Below are 18,837 nucleotides of genomic sequence, written 5' to 3'. Positions count from 1 at the left end.
TTTATAAAAAAAAAAATACGAAAAAATAAAGAAAAAAAAACTAGAATCAAATTATAAAAATAAAAAATTTAGATTAAAAAATTAAATTGAAAAACAAAACAAAAGTTCATAAAAAAAACCAACAAAAAAAATAAGAGTTCAAATCACAAATAAAAAGAGTAAGGATTAATACTCAAATATCCCAACAAAGAAGATCTAGGGATGAGTAAGAAAAGAGAAAAAATAGCTCCAGCAAAAATCTACCCAGAAACATCGAACACGTGTATCTAGTAGAGGTTAATGATACAGCAGAAAATATTTTTTCACCGCAGGGAACCTCAAAGGATTTTAAGGTATAACAAATCTTTTTATCCTTTACTTTCTTCTGCATAAAAAATACACATATTCTAATATTTTCAGAATTATATTTTTTCTTGAAAGATAGCCAAGATTAATACTGGAATTAAAAGAAGATAACTCTGCAGAGAGCATACTTAAGCAGTTGATAGACATGACACAACCATAGCAATATGTTTAGCGAAAGAAAAATAAAAAACAACACGGGCAATATGAACAGCAGAGCTGCTCACGTCAGGCAGCAGAAGAGAAGCTCAAGCTGGCAAAGTAGCCAAAACATTGAAAACCCTTCTGGTCACTGAAATGCTGTATTGGCATTCATTAGTTCCATTATTTTGCTTAAATATTGTTACGGTATCACCTACCTGGACACCTTTATCCTTCACAAAACTAAGCCACTCCCCAGTGATAACAGGTTTACGATACGCTCCAGAACCAGAACGAAAGGATAGCTTAAACTTCCACAGCTTCCCACGAGTGTCGATTACTTGGAACTCAATTAAATTTGAACCTTCAGGCACTGGGAAATTATGTAGAAAATGTGTAGGAAAGCTCAGTCTACTCTCTATGTCAGTCTTAGACACACTTTTTGAGAAGACCTTAAATGGTGGTTCCGCTGTTGTGACTGAAAGAGAATAATGAGGTAATAAGTAGTCAAGTTATGCCAAATTTCGAGAAGTTAAACTAGAAGTGGAAGTTGAAAAATGCAAGATGAAACATATATATATATATATATATATATATATATATATATTTTTTTAAATTAGGATATTCCTTATTAGATTACATTACCTGAAAAATGCCTATTTTTAATAATAAAAAAAAAAAAACATTTTTAACCATTCATTTTCCACCAATGAAAAAAAGAAAGAGAAGCCAGTAGACTTTAAAATCACATTGATATTAGGACTTTCATTTCGTTGTGATAAGAACAGAAGTTCTGCACAAACAAGAATTATAGGAGAATGGGGTCTGATTAAGCTTGGCTCTAGTGATTAAATTGGTATCTCTACACGTGCATTTGGGGGTGTTTAAATGTGTTATCTGACTCAACCTAATAAATATGGATATTACAAATAAAAAAAAGAAATGAATACCATGGGTTGTGCGGAGAGTCAAGATTTTTTAAACCTAATCAATCCGACCCAACTTGTATACCTTATATTTCTTTTGTATTTATATTTAATAGTTTGTGGATTGAATAATTATTTTTATTTTATTTAGAAATGTATCGACTTTAAAGTTTTTATTAGTGGACTTCCTATTAGATTCCTTTAGCGTAACAAAAATGAGCTTGTTTCTTCGCTAGAGGGGAAGATGGAGATAACTAGAATTTAATGGTGGTGTAAAGTATGAAAATTAGAACTAACATTAGGGGTATCGTGACACCTATATTTTATGCTGCAAGTCCACTTCTAAATACGAACTAATAAAAATTAATAATATAAGCTCAACATGTAAATATATAATATTCACAACAAATTTAGCCTAATCCAATATATCCAACCCACCCAGGTCCAAAACAAAACTAAATTAGTCGGGTTTAGAATTTATAAAATATAAAAAATCAGATTGGATATAATTATAAACTCAAACCCAAACTAATTATATTCTAGTACACTCAAATACCATGCCCAAATTCCTCACATGTCTTCCTAGACTATTTATCTAAAAAGAAATGAGAACACAATTTATGTTCTAACTTCTAGCACGTGATTCTTAACTCAATACTGACTAGTTTGTCACTTTAACTCAAAATGACATGTAGTTTAGGAGGTTAATAAAATTGAAAGCCCACCATGCAGCTCCACCGCTTCCCTTTTCCCACATGACAGATGACAACAAGAGGTGTCTGTAGGGATAATAACCAAATCTTATGCAAGTCTGTCTTCAATTATTCAAATAAAAATGAGCATGGAGCCCCTTTTTTATTCATGGAGATGGAGGTAAGTATAGGTGGATTAAATTGTTTTACTTTTAGGGTATAATAATGAATATGGTATCATTTGAATATATATATTGAAAACAATGAATTAATGCACTTTTAAGGTCTAGCTGTTTTAAAAAATGGCTAAACTGATTTAATAAAATGGTCAGACCGTTTTTCAAAATAGTTAGACTGTTTCTCAAAATAGTTAGACTGTTTTGGCTATTGTCCCTATTATAACCCAACAGTGTGCAGGAAGAGAGAGAATATCATTTTCATTTCTTCTTCCTTTCTTTCACCTTGAAAGGCTATAAATTAAGCTTTAGGAGTGAAAAGAGAGGGTTTTGAAAGATAAAAAAACACATCCATACTAGAAAATAAGAAAGATAAAAGAAAGGGAAAATTAAGATAGATAGAGAGAGAGTGTGTGTGAAGAAAGACGACGAAAAAGAGAGAAGCCTTGGAAAATTTCAACTGGTTGATTTTCGAATTACATCTTGTAACCAAGTAAGATGTTTGGAACCCCTCTATATCAATTTGAACAAGAGTTAATTGATTTTGAGTAAAACCTAGCAAAAAATTGAATTATGGTTCTTGTGATGAAATTGGAGGGAAAAGTGGATTTCTTAGAAATTGAGTTTCTAGGATTCTTGTAGGATGTAATAAGAGTGGAAACATGTTGAAATAACAAAGAAATGATTTTGATTGAGTTGAATTAATGAAATGATGAAATGTTGAATGGTTGGGCCAAAAAGGATGAAATTAAAAATTGTTTGAGAAAATTGTAAATTTTATGGAATTGTAAAAAATTAATAAGAGTGGAAGGAATCATGAATTTGTTTGTAATTAATGATTAGAACGTATTGATGAAAAACCTGAATATAATAGAATTATAACGAATGGTACAATAAATAAGGAGTATGTTGTTATATGATAATAATACTTAATTAGAAAACATGTCAATACAGAGGAGACTGTTGAGGTTATTCAAAGAGCTGGTGGAGCTGTTTATGGTCAGACTGTAGGTAGGTACTCCGTAACTTATGGTACTTTTCCTTATAATTCTCTGAGAATTTTACTTATGAATTAGTTATCCATGAAAATGTGAATAGTGATATTGATAGTGTATATGGAAAGAAAGATATGTAAGTTGAGAGAATTATTTGGTATTCATTAAGGAATACCGGATTATTGGCTTCCGAATAGAAATGCTAGAATGATTAGCAATTAAGGTGGGTTTGCCGGAGAAACTGGTTTTCGTGAGGAATACCGGATTATTTTTTTTCAAATGTGAATGCCGGATCAATTGATAATTAAGATGGATATGTTGAAATAATGAGTACTCAAGAGAGTATTGAATTGTTGGCTTGGATAAGGAAATGTTGGAACAATTATTTGAGTTATAATATTACAAAATTTGTTTACTGTTGATTAAATTTATGTAAAAAGAAAATTAGATAATAATAAAGAATGAATTAAAATATTGCCTACATAAAAAGTTGATTATTTCATTTAAGTGTTGAATGAGATATTAACTTGTGACTTAGAAAAACTTATTGACTTTGTTACAGGTAACTCGGAGGTTCGCCGGGAGTAATGATTAGGTGTTGCTTTTAAGTAGGTTTGGGAAATCGTGGATTATTAGTTGTAATGTGGACTGTAATTTTGGATCCTCTATTTTGAAATGTAGTTTACATATCCTCAAATTAAACTACCAATTATCGTTGACCAATTGAGGTGATACAATGTATTTATTATTTAAAACCTATATATGCTAATGTCTTGCATGATTATTATATTTGTCATTGTAATTTGAGTAGTAACTATATATATATATATATATATATATATATATATATATATATATATGCACTTAATCAAGTGTTCGTTGATGTGGAGTTTATTGTAAATGTTTTGATGTTTTTGTTATCATGATAGATGTGAAATTAATAAATGCCTTAGTGATATGAATTGAAGAGAACAAATTATGAAATGATGGATACAAAAAGATGAGACCCAGGATGAATGAATCAGAAATGAGGTGATGAGTTTGTGGTGTTTGTGATTATAAAGTGTTATTATATGTGATATGATTTTGATATCGATACTTGGGATGACCCAAATACAAAAGAAACTCTGCTGAAATTTCGGTAGAATATTAATAAGTTAGAAATATAGATAACGTTATATTGATCTGGTCGACCAATTGCACTATCAAATAAACCAGTTGACTGACCGTTTCATCGACCAGTAAAAATATTTACATTGTTTTCAGACTTAATATAAAGGAATTTATAGCCAAATATTGGGGGTGTTACATCTTTAATCAAGAAATCAATATTTGATAGCAAAGAACCCTTCAAATTGCAGAATTTGCACATGTTCCTAGAAAAAGAGGTCGCACAAATATATATATAGAATTTATTATCAACAATAAAAGAAGAAGAAAATCAGTGGAATATTTGTGTGAAGGTTGAATAGGAATCTCTTTGGTTAATCAACCTAATGAAATACCGGAATAATCAGCTAAACAAATGACTTTTATTTGGACAAATCATGAACTAACAGGAAACCGGGCTAGGAAGTGGTTACATTCAAATATCAAAATTCTCAAGTAACCCAAAAAAGCTGCAAACAACTGCGATAGCTTCTACAACATTTCTAGCATTGCAAGAACTCATCAAGGGGTTCAATTTGAGAATCTAAATCAGCATCCAAAATTACTGGATTTGATGGGAAAAGCTTCCACGGATGGTGATGCATTATGCTGTTTTTGACAAGGAGTTGGAGTTTAGGGTCGAGGTTGTCTTCTACAATGCAATGGAGGATTTGAGGCCACTTCCCGATTAATTGTACTATGCGGGATGCGGCTGCCCCAATGTTGTAAGATTTATTAAAGTACTGGATTTGGTTTTAAATGCAAATAGTCTTGCCACCGATAGGAATAGTATGTGTTGTGCAAAACCCAAGCAAACCAAATAGTAACACAAATAAGAGGGACACGAAATATAACATTGTTTGGCAAAGCCTATCAAAATAGAGATCAGCAAAGCCTATTCCACAAAAATTCATTATCAAAATAGAGATTACACTCACATACCTAACTACCCAAAACCCGGTTAGATCCAAGCAACCTCCACTACATGACTACCAGGCCTTATAAACTACTATTGTGTAAAACTAGACGAGAGGGCAACCCTTTCCCAAAACCCCCCATGGGGCGCACCAGAGAATTCTACTATCAGGATTTGTGGTTGCCACTACACACCATAAATATTGGAGGCACACATAAACTACCCACAACACATTCTATTTATACTAGCAATTAAGTCCTTGTTTCATTAGAAAACATACTTCAAGTCCAACTTTAACAAGAAAAGTCAATATATCAACACATTACATTCTTGTTTAGGACACCACACCATGCAATTACCAATCTATCCTAAGCCAATTCACCAATTTAAGCCACAACTCAAGAGTAAGGTATAAGTTTAGCATAAAATTTATGACATTACTGATAACAAGGTACATAATTAAAACCCATCAGATGAACTGTTTCAGTGCAATCAAACAAATTACATGTTATACTTGCATAATGTTTGGCTGAAAATCAATACCATAGCTTGATCAACATGTCTGGTGGGAATTTTGGTAGACCATCCAGGTCTTAGAAGGTATTAAGAGTCATTGATGCATACTTAAGAAGATAATGTTGTCATAGTTCTTGCAATATATACTTATTACTTGTATTTTATACCTCTATAACACAAGTAGATTGGTTGATAAAACCAGAACGTGAAGAACTCAGCTATGATTATCATCCTTTCTAAAGTTGGGTACATAGGTCACTGAAGATTCTCTGTTGTTTTCTGGCTTTCAGTTTGACAATGACTTCTAGCAGGGAAGGGGTACTAGTTTTTATTTTGTCCAGTGGGCTGAGTTTGAGAATTTTGATTTGGGAGATTTAAAATTCTAATGGCTGGTATTCGTGGCTAACCTTTTGGGGCAGATGGTGCAATTCGGGATTCAATATCAAATTGCCTCTAGTATGAATGCAAAACAATTTGGTTCAGAATAGCATTCAGTAAAACGCTCTACAGCCAATTCATTTCAACACATGCACAGTTGAAAACATTACCAAAGTTAGGAAAACGATTTGGTTCAGAATTGCATTCAGTAAAATACTCTACAGCGAATTCATTTCAACACATGCACAGTTGAAGACATTACCTGTGTTAGGACGTGGCTCACAAACATGATCTACAGGATCATGACTATTCAAAGAGTGCTCCTTATTCCCGGTATGCATTTGTTCTTCCTTGATTCTATCACCAAGACCCACAACTTCACCAATCAATCCCACAGATCCAGAGTCCTCTTCCATCTTGTCATCACCATGAAACGTTGCTGTCCAGAAAGGCAACCAGAATAAGGTAAATAAACAGCCCTTAACTTTTAAGATAGGATATCCACATGTATCTAAAAGAACATCAAGTTGTGCACCATTTCATGGAATTAGAATCAAATTCAACAGGGAAATGATGACACAGGACCTCTCGAACCAAGATCAAACACACATCTTCCTTAAATTCACTAGAAGGAGCAGTTACTGCAAATCAAGATCTGCTATAAACTCATCAAAATCTCTCATCTAACTGCCTAACCCAGAACTCCCAGCTTGGCATCTAAGACTGCAAAACTCATGCAACTCCCAGGACTGACAAAAAACCTCTTATGAATTAGTTCATAAACATCGCTGGTATAACGAAAAGGTTACGATTAAGACCATAGTTTTTTCGATTTATACCAGGGAAGTATTTTTGTAAGTCTACAATAGATAGGAACCCTAAAACAGCTTATTGAATTAACATATTCTGAATTTTTGAAACGGAAAGAGAAATTACCTAGCGTGCTGTTCTGAGAATCCGACATGTCGGCAGTCTCCGATTCTTATCAGCTGGTTCTTAAATTCTGAGGTTTTTGATGTAATGGTTTGGCCATTCATCTTTCCCAGTTTTAAGAATTATTTAACTTTTTTCCAAAGTGATTCCATTGTCTTTTTTATGACGTCATTAAAAATTGTTTTATCCAACGTGGACCTATGAATAGCTGGGAGGAAAAAAAAAAAACGAAAAATAATAGAACTTAAAAAATAAAATAAAAAATTAACTGTAAATTTAAACTAAAAAAAACTGAATTAACCTAGAACAAAAAAGATTTAATTTATTTTTATTTTAAAAGTTTAAAATTAATTGAACTAAGTCACACAGTTGAAATAAATTTAAACCAAGTTAAAAACCACAAATATAAATATTAAAAAATTTTCTACCCTTATATAAAACCCACCCTAGCTCTCTCATGTTTAATATTGTAAAAATGATTTTTTTAAAATATTTTTTATTTAAAAATTTATTAAAATAATTTTTTTTATTTTATGAAGCTTTTTTAATCAAAACAATAAATAAAATAATTTGAAACAAAAATATTCTAATTTCTTAAACAACACGGTCACATCACGACACCAAACCAAATAACATCTCGATTTTATATAGTACTTGGTATTACAATAATAATTGTTTTTTAACATATTTTTTTACTTGAACATCAAGATAATTAAAAAATATATATTTTTTACTAATTTGTATAAATTGCAATAAATAAAAGAAAGTGATAGATTACCAAAACTTGTACAGAAATTGAATATATATGCAACCCTTGTTTTTAGCGGCTAATTTGCTAAAAAAAACACATAACAAACAACTATTATTCTGAATTAAATTATACATGAATGTTTATTTGTAGTATAAACACTTTCATATCAATCTTTCTCGGAGCTTATGGTTTTACATGCAGTTATGTATTATTTGGGAGTGTGATTGCAGTTATTTTTTAAAAGTATTTTTTATCTTAAAATACATTAAAATAATATTTTTTTTATTATTTTTAAAAATTAATTTGAGATCAACTCATCAAAACAATCCAAAACACATAAAAAAATTTAATTTTTAACAAAAAAAATTGAATTTTTTAGGAACACGATTTGTACCGTGTTCCCAAACAATGCTATATTTGGTTACTTTTTAAAGTGCTTTTCATTAAAAAAATATATTAAAATTGTCGCACGTGTGCGGCGTCGCGGCGAAAATTATATAGTTGTTTCCATTTTCTTAATCTGCAATGTAAATCTATCTATATCTATGGGGATGCAAGAAAATATTGTCTTTTATTGGTAGAAAAATAGAATGGGAGTCGCCACCTAGTATTTTGGTCACTAGGAACCCTAACTGGTCTCAGAGATCGGGTACGGGGACTGGTTGCGTAAAGGGAAGGTATCAGCACCCCAAATACGCCTTACCTAAGGTAAGCTGCATTGTTTGATTGTCTGATAAAAACTAAGGTGTTATTGTACTTCTAGTCGTTGGTCTGTCTATGGTTCAAGAAAAATCCTCCTCAGTAAGAAGGTCTTTTATCTTATCGGGTAAAATCCTAACCGTTCAAACGTCTATACCAAAAAAATATTTAGGAATACGTTTTACGTATAAATTCGTAATCCCAATTAAAAGGAAAACAAAAAGATTTTTTTAGAATTTTTGAAATATTGGCCTAGTTCTCATGACTTAAATAAACTGGTTATCAAAGCCAAAATGCATGTTAATACATATATTGTTTTGAAAATTTCCTTTGTTGTGTGAAAATATGAGGTTATAATATTTATATATATATATATTGGAGAGACTAGGCCGTATTTTAAAACAAAAACATTTTTTTATGTAAATATATAGATATATTTTTTTTTTTGACAAAAAATCGGGTATTTTAATATTGAGTTTGTATCCTTACGGTATAAAAATACAACCCAATATTAATCCACCTTAATAAAAATATGCAGAAAAAATCAACAATATTTTTAAGGACTTTTAGAAAAAATTTTAAAAGCAAAAACAATTTTTATTTTGAAAATCTTTGATGTTTTGAAGAAAACCGGGTATTTTAATACCGGATTTGTATCTTTACAGTATAAAAATACAAACCGATATTGACCAAACTGTAGCAACAAACTTGTGGAAAATCACATATTTTTTGAAATAATGTTTTTTGGAATTTAAATTTTTTTACTAGACCGGACCCGGCCCAAAAGGAGACTGGGCCGAAATCGGCCCGAAATAAAATGAGCCTACCTTCTACAGGGCTGGACTCAGTCCAGCCACATGGGCTGGGCTGATACCCAGCCCGAAACAACATGAATCGGGCACTGTACATGAGTGCAGTATGTTACTGTTCACAAATAGTAACGGGGGATACTGTACACAAATAGTAACGGGTACTGTACATGAGCACAGTACCGCTAATTAATTAGGTGGTTACTGTGCACCTGCACAGTAATCTGTTAATTAATTAGACCTGCATAGTAACCGGGGAATTAATTAGCTGGTTACTGTGCCCTGCACAGTAACCAGCTAATTAATTTCTTACTTGCAGAACGTGCACAGTGCACGTTCTGCATGCAAGAAGACGAATACGGGATAAAGGGGAAGAGTTACCTGCGACGATGAGCTTGGGTAGAGGAGCTGACGGTGGTGCTGGTGGCGGTTTTGCTGGCGGTTGCTGACCGAATGTTGGCTCTTCCTCTTCTCTGCTGCTTCTGTGTTCTTCTCTGCTTCTGTTTCAAGCTTCTCTGTCTTCTTCTCTTTGGTTGCCTTTGCTCCTTCTGTCAACCAAGCTCTCCTATCCCTGCAGCAGCTTGGTGGAGATGCTGGTGGTGGCGGTCTGGGAAGTGGCCTGGATGGTGGTCGGTGGCTGGGGAGCCCGGTGACAGTAACTGTTCCTTCCTCTCTGCAGCGGCTCCTTCTCTTCTGTTTTTGACTTTCTCTCCTCTGTCTCCGGTGTTCCCTTCCGTTTGCTGTTCGTTATTCTCTTTAGCCTCTTCCTCTAGTTTCTGTCACCTTGCCTTCCCTGGTTCTTCCAAGCGGTGGTTCTGCTGTTGTTGGCAGTACTGATGGTGGCGGAATGACAGTGGTTCCAGGGGTGAGGCACGGTTCTTCTTCTTCTCGTTGCAGAGGCGCGGGTTGCTGCCTTTTCTTCAATGGTACTCTCCTCGGTTTAAAAAAATATAACTCTCTCCCCTCTGTTCTGTCTCTTTGAGTTTTCTTTTCCCCCCGGTTTTTTCTTATCTCTCTCTCTTGGTCTCGGTCTCCTTTTTTCTCTGGTTCCCTTTTTTTCCCCCGGTTTGTTTTGTTCTTTTGTTATTTTTCCTTTGTTGCTTCTCTTCCTTCTCTCCCCCCCGTTCTCTCTCCTCTCACTTCTGCTTTTATAGGCGGGCAAAGGGAGCGGGGCTGTATGGGCTGAGCAGGGCAGCGTGAGGAGCATGACAACGGGTTGAGCAGGGCATCGTGGGGAGCAGGGCAGCGTGGGTTGAGCAGGCCTGCGTGGGGAACATGACAGCGCCGAATGATTAAACAAACTTTCTTCCCATGCTGCACGTTCGGGGAGGAAGAAGAAAGGGAAACAGTGCCGTTCAAAACGGCACTGTTCGGTCCTTCTTTTTTTTTTTCTCTTTTTTTTTTATGTATGAAACGGCGTCGTTTCGGAGAAAACGCGCCGTTTCATTTAAAAATGGCGCCAGAACATGCCCAATTTCGAATTTAGCCCTCAATCATCTTTGTTCATTTCAATTGAGTCCCTGCCAATTTCGGTCCTCGCCCCCATAGTTGGCCGCGTTTTTCACCTTGGTCCTTGGCCTCTGATTTATGCAATTAAGCCCTCAATTGATCAATAAACTTCCAATTTCTTCAATTACGCCCCTGAATCAATTCAAAACAGCCCCCTATATTTACCCGCGTTTTCCAAATTGGTCCCTGGTTTCGGATTTTCACAATTAAACCCCTAATTGGCCATTAAACTTCAATATTTATGCAATTAAGCCCCTGATTTGACCCAATAAATTCCTAAAAAATATATTTTGGCCCCAGAACTTAAATTTCTTCTAATTAAAGCCCAAATTGACTTAAAAATCGATTTTTCTTGCAATCAAATCCTCTATAAATTCAAATAAAAATCCAATTAAGTCCATAAACATCCAAATTTGGGCTTTTCTCCTCCAAAAATTCAAATTTTCCTTCTCAACAAGGCTCTCATCCTTCAAGAATATATTGTAAAAAATCCATCTTTGTATTTTTAACCTCCTTGACCGATTTTTCTGACCATTTGCTGAGCGCTTCTGCCTCCTGTTATTTTTCTAACCTCCTTCGGCTATTTATTTTATTTCAATTATGGGGACCCAAAAATGGGTTACAACAGATGCCCCCTCTTTATAATGCTTACGGAGCAAGGGTTTTGCGCAGTAAGTTTTATAAAGATAATCCAATTTGAACTCTCGAAACTGATCTGGTTGAAGGTTGATCGATCTGAAACTCTTTCTTTACAGCAAACCTCTTCAGCCTAAAACATTGGGATCCCATCTGGCGATTCCCTGAAAAATGAAAAAATATGAGGTCCCCTCTGGCGACCTCCTTTGACAACTATCAAAATACGAGATCCCTTCTGGCGATCTCCTTTAATCAACTTGGAACCCCATCTGGCGATTCCTATATGAAATATGAGATATGAGGTCCCATCTGGCGACCTCTAAATAGTGAAACATGAGATCCCTTCTGGCGATCTCAAACAACTTGGAATCCCATCTGGCGATTCCTTTTAACCAACATGAAATACGAGGTCCCATCTGGCGACCTCCAAATAGTGAAACACGAGATCCCTTCTGGCGATCTCCTTTAATCATCTTGGAATCCCATCTGGCTATTCCTTTTAACCAACATGAAATACAAGGTCCCATCTGGCGACCTCCAAATAGTGAAACACGAGATCCCTTCTGGCGATCTCCTTTAATCAACTTGGAATCCCATCTGGCGATTCCTTTTAACAAACATGAAATACAAGGTCCCATCTGGCGACCTTCAAATAGTGAAACACGAGATCCCTTCTGGCGATCTCCTTTAATCAACTTGGAATCCCATCTGGCGATTCCTTTTAACAAACATGAAATATAAGGTCCCATCTGGCAACCTCCATAATAGTGAAATACGAGATCCCTTCTGGCGATCTCAAACAACTTGGAATCCCATCTGGCGATTCCTTATTACCAACATGAAATATGAGGTCCCATCTGGCGACCTCCAAATAGCGAAACACGAGATCCCTTCTGGCGATCTCCTTTAATCAACTCGGAATCCCATCTGGCAATTCCTTTTAACAAACATGACATATAAGGTCCCATTTGGCAACCTCCACAATAGTGAAATACGAGATCCCTTCTGGCGATCTCAAACAGCTTGGAATCCCATCTGGCGATTCCTTATTACCAACATGAAATATGAGGTCCCATCTGGCGACCTCCAAATAGCGAAACACGAGATCCCTTCTGGCGATCTCCTTTAATCAACTCGGAATACCATCTGGCGATTCCTTTTAACAAACGCGAAATATGAGGTCCCATCTGGCGACCTCCACAATAATGAAATACGAGATCCCTTCTGGCGATCTCAAACAGCTTGGAATCCCATCTGGCGATTCCTTATTACCAAAGCTGATATATGTCGTTCTCCCTACGGGCAGGGTTTGGAAGCTATTATCTTCTCTTCTTGTTGTTCTAGAATCAACTCAATGATTCTTTCTTCTTCCACAATCTTGTTGAAATGCACTAAGATCTCCTCCTGTAACGATAAAAAACAAACATGCAATGATTTATGATTAGATGCAATGCATGCATCCGTACCTGGTTTGAAACATAGGCCCCATCATCTTCTTCTAGTTCATGAAGCTCTTTCTTAACACGAGCTTGCTTTTGAAGCCGTATGCTGGATTCATCTCTCGTGTTGCCTCTTTTTATTGATCATATTCTTGGAGAAGAAGTCTTTGACTTTCTTCAAGTGGTTCTTTTCTCAAAATGTATGACTTGTCATTGCCTTTTGTCATGCTTTTGTCAAATGCTTTATTTTTTTTTATTTTATTTTATTTATTATTATTATTTTTTTTTTAAAAAAAAAAAATCTACGGGCTCTCATCTTGCTTTGAAAAATATGTAAAACTTTTCATGAAATATCTTTTATTGCCCCCAGTGTGGAGTGTGATCCTAGTCCGGGTTTTTATAAAGGAGAAATTCATTCTGGCTCAAATGGGATCACCAACGATAAACTCTTTAGAAAGTGAAAGGAAAATGAATTTTTTTCAAAATGCACATTGTTAGAATTGATAAACTCTATTTTTATCTTGAAAGAAGTTTACAGGTGATTTATCAATTCATTATGTTATCCAGAGGTATAGTTGTACTTCAGGGGTAGCCTTTTTTAAATTTCATCTTTGACCGATTTATGATACTTTCTTTGTAACCACTCATCTTTGTTTAAAAAGGTGCATAATCTCATCATTTATTTAAAGAAAAGGTGGGCTCAAAAACAAATACAAAATCTGGCTGATATCATGAGCCCTGATTGTCAACTAGAGAAAATAAAAGCAAATAAAAACAATGACAAAAGCATGCTAGGGCAAATAAAGTCGGTTAACTTCAGGAACTTCTTGGGTCACCCCATTCTGAAACTTCTCTACTCGCGTAAAAAGGTCTTGGTAGAGACTTCTTCTAGTGTGTGGACAATCAACCGTAGCAGCGCTTCATCTTCTCCCCCACGTGTGTTTCCTTGTCATCTCTTTCGATCTTACCTTCTTCATTATTGACAATTCTTGACCAAGGTTTTCCAGCCCTTTATCCACTACTACTTGCGTCATGACTATGCGATGGTTTTGAATTGATGTTGGGTGGTTCTTCAAATGACACCCATCCTATCTTGATGAGCTCCAGCAACCTTTTCTTGAAAGCATAGCACGTTTCAAGACCATGCCCGGGGATACCAGCATGGTACTCGCAAGCCAATTCGGGCTTGTACCAGATAGGGAATGGTGGCTGTAGTGGTAATGTGGGGATAGGAGCTATTTGTCCAATGCTTAGTAGCTTGGCATATATGTCCTTCAAAGGCATGGGTAATGGTGGTAGTTGTTCTAAAATGTATCTTGTGTTTGGTCTTTGATGGTTGTTGTGGTTGTTTAACTGGTTATTTTCTCGATTAGGGGAAAAAGGTTTGTTAAAGTTTATGTGGGCCACATGAGAGGTAGGTATTTGTGGGTTATATGAATCTGTTATCTTGCTATTGGACCCCCCTTCAAAGTTGTTAACGGGACCTTCCATTTTTCTTCCAATAAAACCCTTCGTCTGCAATGGCTCAACTATGCGTCCAGCTTTAATCCCTTGCTCTATTCTTTCCGCTATGCGTACAGCATCATAGAAATGCTGAGCTGAGCTACCCATTAAATGCTCATAGTAGGGTGCCTTGAATGTATTGGCGAACAAAGTCACCATCTCCGTTTCTATTAAAGGGGGTTGGACATGCATTGCCTCATCCCTCCACCTTTGCGCGTATGCCCTTACTGACTCTTGGCTTCTTTTCTCCATTGACATTAGACTTGTTCGATCTGGAGAGATTTCCATGTTGAACTTGTACTGCTTAAGGAAAGCTTCCACCAAGTCTCTCCAGCTCCTGATCCTGACATTATCTAACCTCATGTACCAGCTCAAAGCAGATCCCGTGAGGCTATCTTGAAAGAAATAGATAAGCAATTTATCATCACGGATTACCTCTGCCATTTTGTTGCAGTAAGATCGAAGATGAGTGTTTGGGCACTCCAAGCCGGTGTACTTAATGAAATCGGGTATCCTAAAATCCTTGGGCACCACAATGTTCGGTACCAGACATACTTCGGCTGCTCGCATAGGGTCAAACCAGTCATTACCCTCAACTGCCCTTAATCTTTCTTCCAAAGCAAATAGCTTGTCCTGGTCCATCAAACTGGGAGACCTATTATTCGGGGTTAAGTCAACAGTGATTGGAGGATGAGTTGGCTGGATAGGGGTGATAGGCACGAAATGTTGTTCATTGGCCGAGTTTACCCCCGGGTTTTGAGATGCTTGAGGGACGTGAGCTGTTGGCGCTCCGTCAGGTGGTTGTGCTGATGTTCCCTCCCCATTCTTAGCTCTTAGAAGTTGCTCGAGTAGATCGGTCAGCCGAGAAACTTCATTTTTCACGGATTCCAAATCGGTCTGGTAGTGTGACTCTAAGTGAGCTCTTTCTTCGTTTTCCATTCTTGATCTGGACCGGGTTTGGTGGACTCTGGATGTGGGACCTATGTTTCACGATCTGGCGTGCATAATAAAATGCGTGAATGAAAATGTGATGCACAACTGATGTGCGATGAGTATAACATTGCAAACAAAGATACATAACCTAAGGACAAGCTCTATTTAATAAGTGAGAGTGGGTAGTTTTTCTATCTGGTCTTCAAGGGTCTCATATCTGCCCAGTGACGTTCTTCGTAAAGACAGTATGGGGGCGTTGCAAGGAACAGTTAAGACACGTATGCCCACCATTACCAAGCAGGCACTCAGATATGAGTTGGGTGTTTCACGCATTTAAACCCTGACCAATAGTCTTAGGGTAAATCGCTAATTCCCCACTTAACTTAAAGCTTGTGTGTGCTGCTCAAAATAAAAGCAAGTGATGCATGAGACAATTTTATACGATGCATAAATATTACGCGTAAAATAAAAAACAAATATGCAAATAAACAGAAAGGCATATTAACAATAAACACATGAAAACACAAACAAATCAGACAAAAACAAAGCTTAGTCTACAAGGTCCCCAGCGGAGTCGCCATTCTGTCGCACGTGTGCGGCGTCGCGGCGAAAATTATATAGTTGTTTCCATTTTCTTAATCTGCAATGTAAATCTATCTATATCTATGGGGATGCAAGAAAATATTGTCTTTTATTGGTAGAAAAATAGAATGGGAGTCGCCACCTAGTATTTTGGTCACTAGGAACCCTAACTGGTCTCAGAGATCGGGTACGGGGACTGGTTGCGTAAAGGGAAGGTATCAGCACCCCAAATACGCCTTACCTAAGGTAAGCTGCATTGTTTGATTGTCTGATAAAAACTAAGGTGTTATTGTACTTCTAGTCGTTGGTCTGTCTATGGTTCAAGAAAAATCCTCCTCAGTAAGAAGGTCTTTTATCTTATCGGGTAAAATCCTAACCGTTCAAACGTCTATACCAAAAAAATATTTAGGAATACGTTTTACGTATAAATTCGTAATCCCAATTAAAAGGAAAACAAAAAGATTTTTTTAGAATTTTTTGAAATATTGGCCTAGTTCTCATGACTTAAATAAACTGGTTATCAAAGCCAAAATGCATGTTAATACATATATTGTTTTTGAAAATTTCCTTTGTTGTGTGAAAATATGAGGTTATAATATTTATATATTATATATTGGAGGAGACTAGGCCGTATTTTAAACAAAAAAACATTTTTTTATGTAAATATATAGATATATTTTTTTTTTGACAAAAAATCGGGTATTTTAATATTGAGTTTGTATCCTTACGGTATAAAAAAATACACCAATATTAATTCCACCTTAATAAAAATATGCAGAAAAAATCAACAATATTTTTAAGGACTTTTAGAAATTTTAAAAGCAAAAACAATTTTTATTTTGAAAATCTTTGATGTTTTGAAGAAAACCGGAGGTATTTTAATACCGGATTTGTATCTTTACAGTATAAAAATACAAACCGAGTATTGACCAAAACTGTAGCAACAAACTTGTGGAAAATCACATATTTTTTTTGAAAATAATGTTTTTTTGGAATTTAAAATTTTTTTACTAGACCGGACCCGGCCCAAAAAGGAGACTGGCCGAAATCGGCCCGAAATAAAAATGAGCCTACCTTCTACAGGGCTGGACTCAGTCCAGCCACATGGGTCTGGGCTGATACCCAGCCCGAAACAACATGAATCGGGCACTGTACATGAGTGCAGTATGTTACTGTTCACAAATAGTAACGGGGGATACTGTACACAAATAGTAACGGGTACTGTACATGAGCACAGTACCGGCTAATTAATTAGGTGGTTACTGTGCACCTGCACAGTAATTCTGTTAATTAATTAGACCTGCATAGTAACCGGGGAATTTAATTAGCTGGTTACTGTGCCCTGCACAGTAACCAGCTAATTAATTTCTTACTTGCAGAACGTGCACAGTGCACGTTCTGCATGCAAGAAGACGAATACGGGATAAAGGGGAAGAGTTACCTGCGACGATGAGCTTGGGTAGAGGAGCTGACGGTGGTGCTGGTGGCGGTTTTGCTGGCGGTTGCTGACCGAATGTTGGCTCTTCCTCTTCTCTGCTGCTTCTGTGTTTTTCTCTGCTTCTGTTTCAAGCTTCTCTGTCTTCTTCTCTTTGGTTGCCTTTGCTCCTTCTGTCAACCAACTCTCCTATCCCCATGTGCAAGCAGCTTTGGTGGAGATGCTGGTGGGTGGCGGTCTGGGAAGTGGCCTGGATGGTGGGTCGGTGGCTGGGGAGCCCGGTGACAGTAACTGTTTCCTTAACTCTCTGCAGCGGCCCTTCTCTTCTGTTTTTGACTTTCTCTCCTCTGTCTCCGGTCGTTGCCCTTCCGTTTGCTGTTCGTTATTCTCTTTAGCCTCTTCTCTAGTTTCTGTCACCTTTGCCTCCCCTGGTTCTTCCAAGCGGTGGTTCTGCTGTTGTTGGGCAGTACTGATGGTGGCGGAATGACAGTGGTTCCAGGGGTGAGGCCGGTTCTTCTTCTTCTCGTTGCAGAGGCGCGGGTTGCTGCCTTTTCTTCAATGGTAACTCTCCTCGGTTTAAAAATATAAACTCTCTTCCCTCTGTTTCTTGTCTCTTTGAGTTTTCTTTTCCCCCGGTTTTTTCTTATCTCTCTCTCTTGGTCTCGGTCTCCTTTTTTCTCTGGTTCCCTTCTTTTTCCCCCATGGTTTGTTTTGTTCTTTTGTTATTTTCCCTTTGTTGCTTCTCTTCCTTCTCTCCCCCCCGTTCTCTCTCCTCTCACTTCTGCTTTTATAGGCGGGCAAAGGGAGCGGGGCTGTATGGGCTGAGCAGGGCAGCGTGGGAGCATTTTTGAGCAGGCCTGCGTGGGGAACATGACAGCGCCGAATGATTAAACAAACTTTCTTCCATGCTGCACGTTCGGGGAGGAAGAAGAAAGGGAAACAGTGCCCCGTTCAAAACGGCACTGTTCGGTCCTTCTTTTTTTTTTTCTCTTTTTTTTTTTATGTATGAAACGGCGTCGTTTTCGGAGAAAACGCGCCGTTTCATTTAAAAATGGCGCCAGAACGTGCCCAATTTCGAATTTAGCCCTCAATCATCTTTGTTCATTTCAATTGAGTCCCTGCCAATTTCGGTCCTCGCCCCCATAGTTGGCCGCGTTTTTCACCTTGGTCCTTGGCCTCTGATTTATGCAATTAAGCCCTCAATTGATCAATAAACTTCCAATTTCTTCAATTACGCCCCTGAATCAATTCAAAACAGCCCCCTATATTTACCCGCGTTTTCCAAATTGGTCCCTGGTTTCGGATTTTCACAATTAAACCCCTAATTGGCCATTAAACTTCAATATTTATGCAATTAAGCCCCTGATTTGACCCAAT

At 36.7% G+C, this 18,837-nt stretch overlaps 1 protein-coding gene across 1 annotated transcript; it reads right to left on the bottom strand.

The window, feature by feature from the left end:
* Positions 1-421: 421 nt before the first annotated feature.
* Positions 422-7,309, bottom strand: LOC118042532 (uncharacterized). The gene is made up of 3 exons (XM_035050233.2): positions 7,168-7,309; positions 6,494-6,670; positions 422-961 (listed from the first exon to the last, which is right to left on the bottom strand). Exons 1-3 carry the CDS (start codon positions 7,193-7,195, stop codon positions 591-593), a joined length of 576 nt encoding a protein of 191 aa, XP_034906124.1. The 5' UTR covers positions 7,196-7,309; the 3' UTR covers positions 422-590.
* Positions 7,310-18,837: the final 11,528 nt, after the last annotated feature.

The sequence above is a fragment of the Populus alba genome, chromosome 15 (genome assembly GCF_005239225.2).
Source record: "Populus alba chromosome 15, ASM523922v2, whole genome shotgun sequence".
Classification (NCBI taxonomy): domain Eukaryota; kingdom Viridiplantae; phylum Streptophyta; class Magnoliopsida; order Malpighiales; family Salicaceae; genus Populus; species Populus alba.
This window is presented reverse-complemented; position numbering and strand designations above follow the sequence as displayed.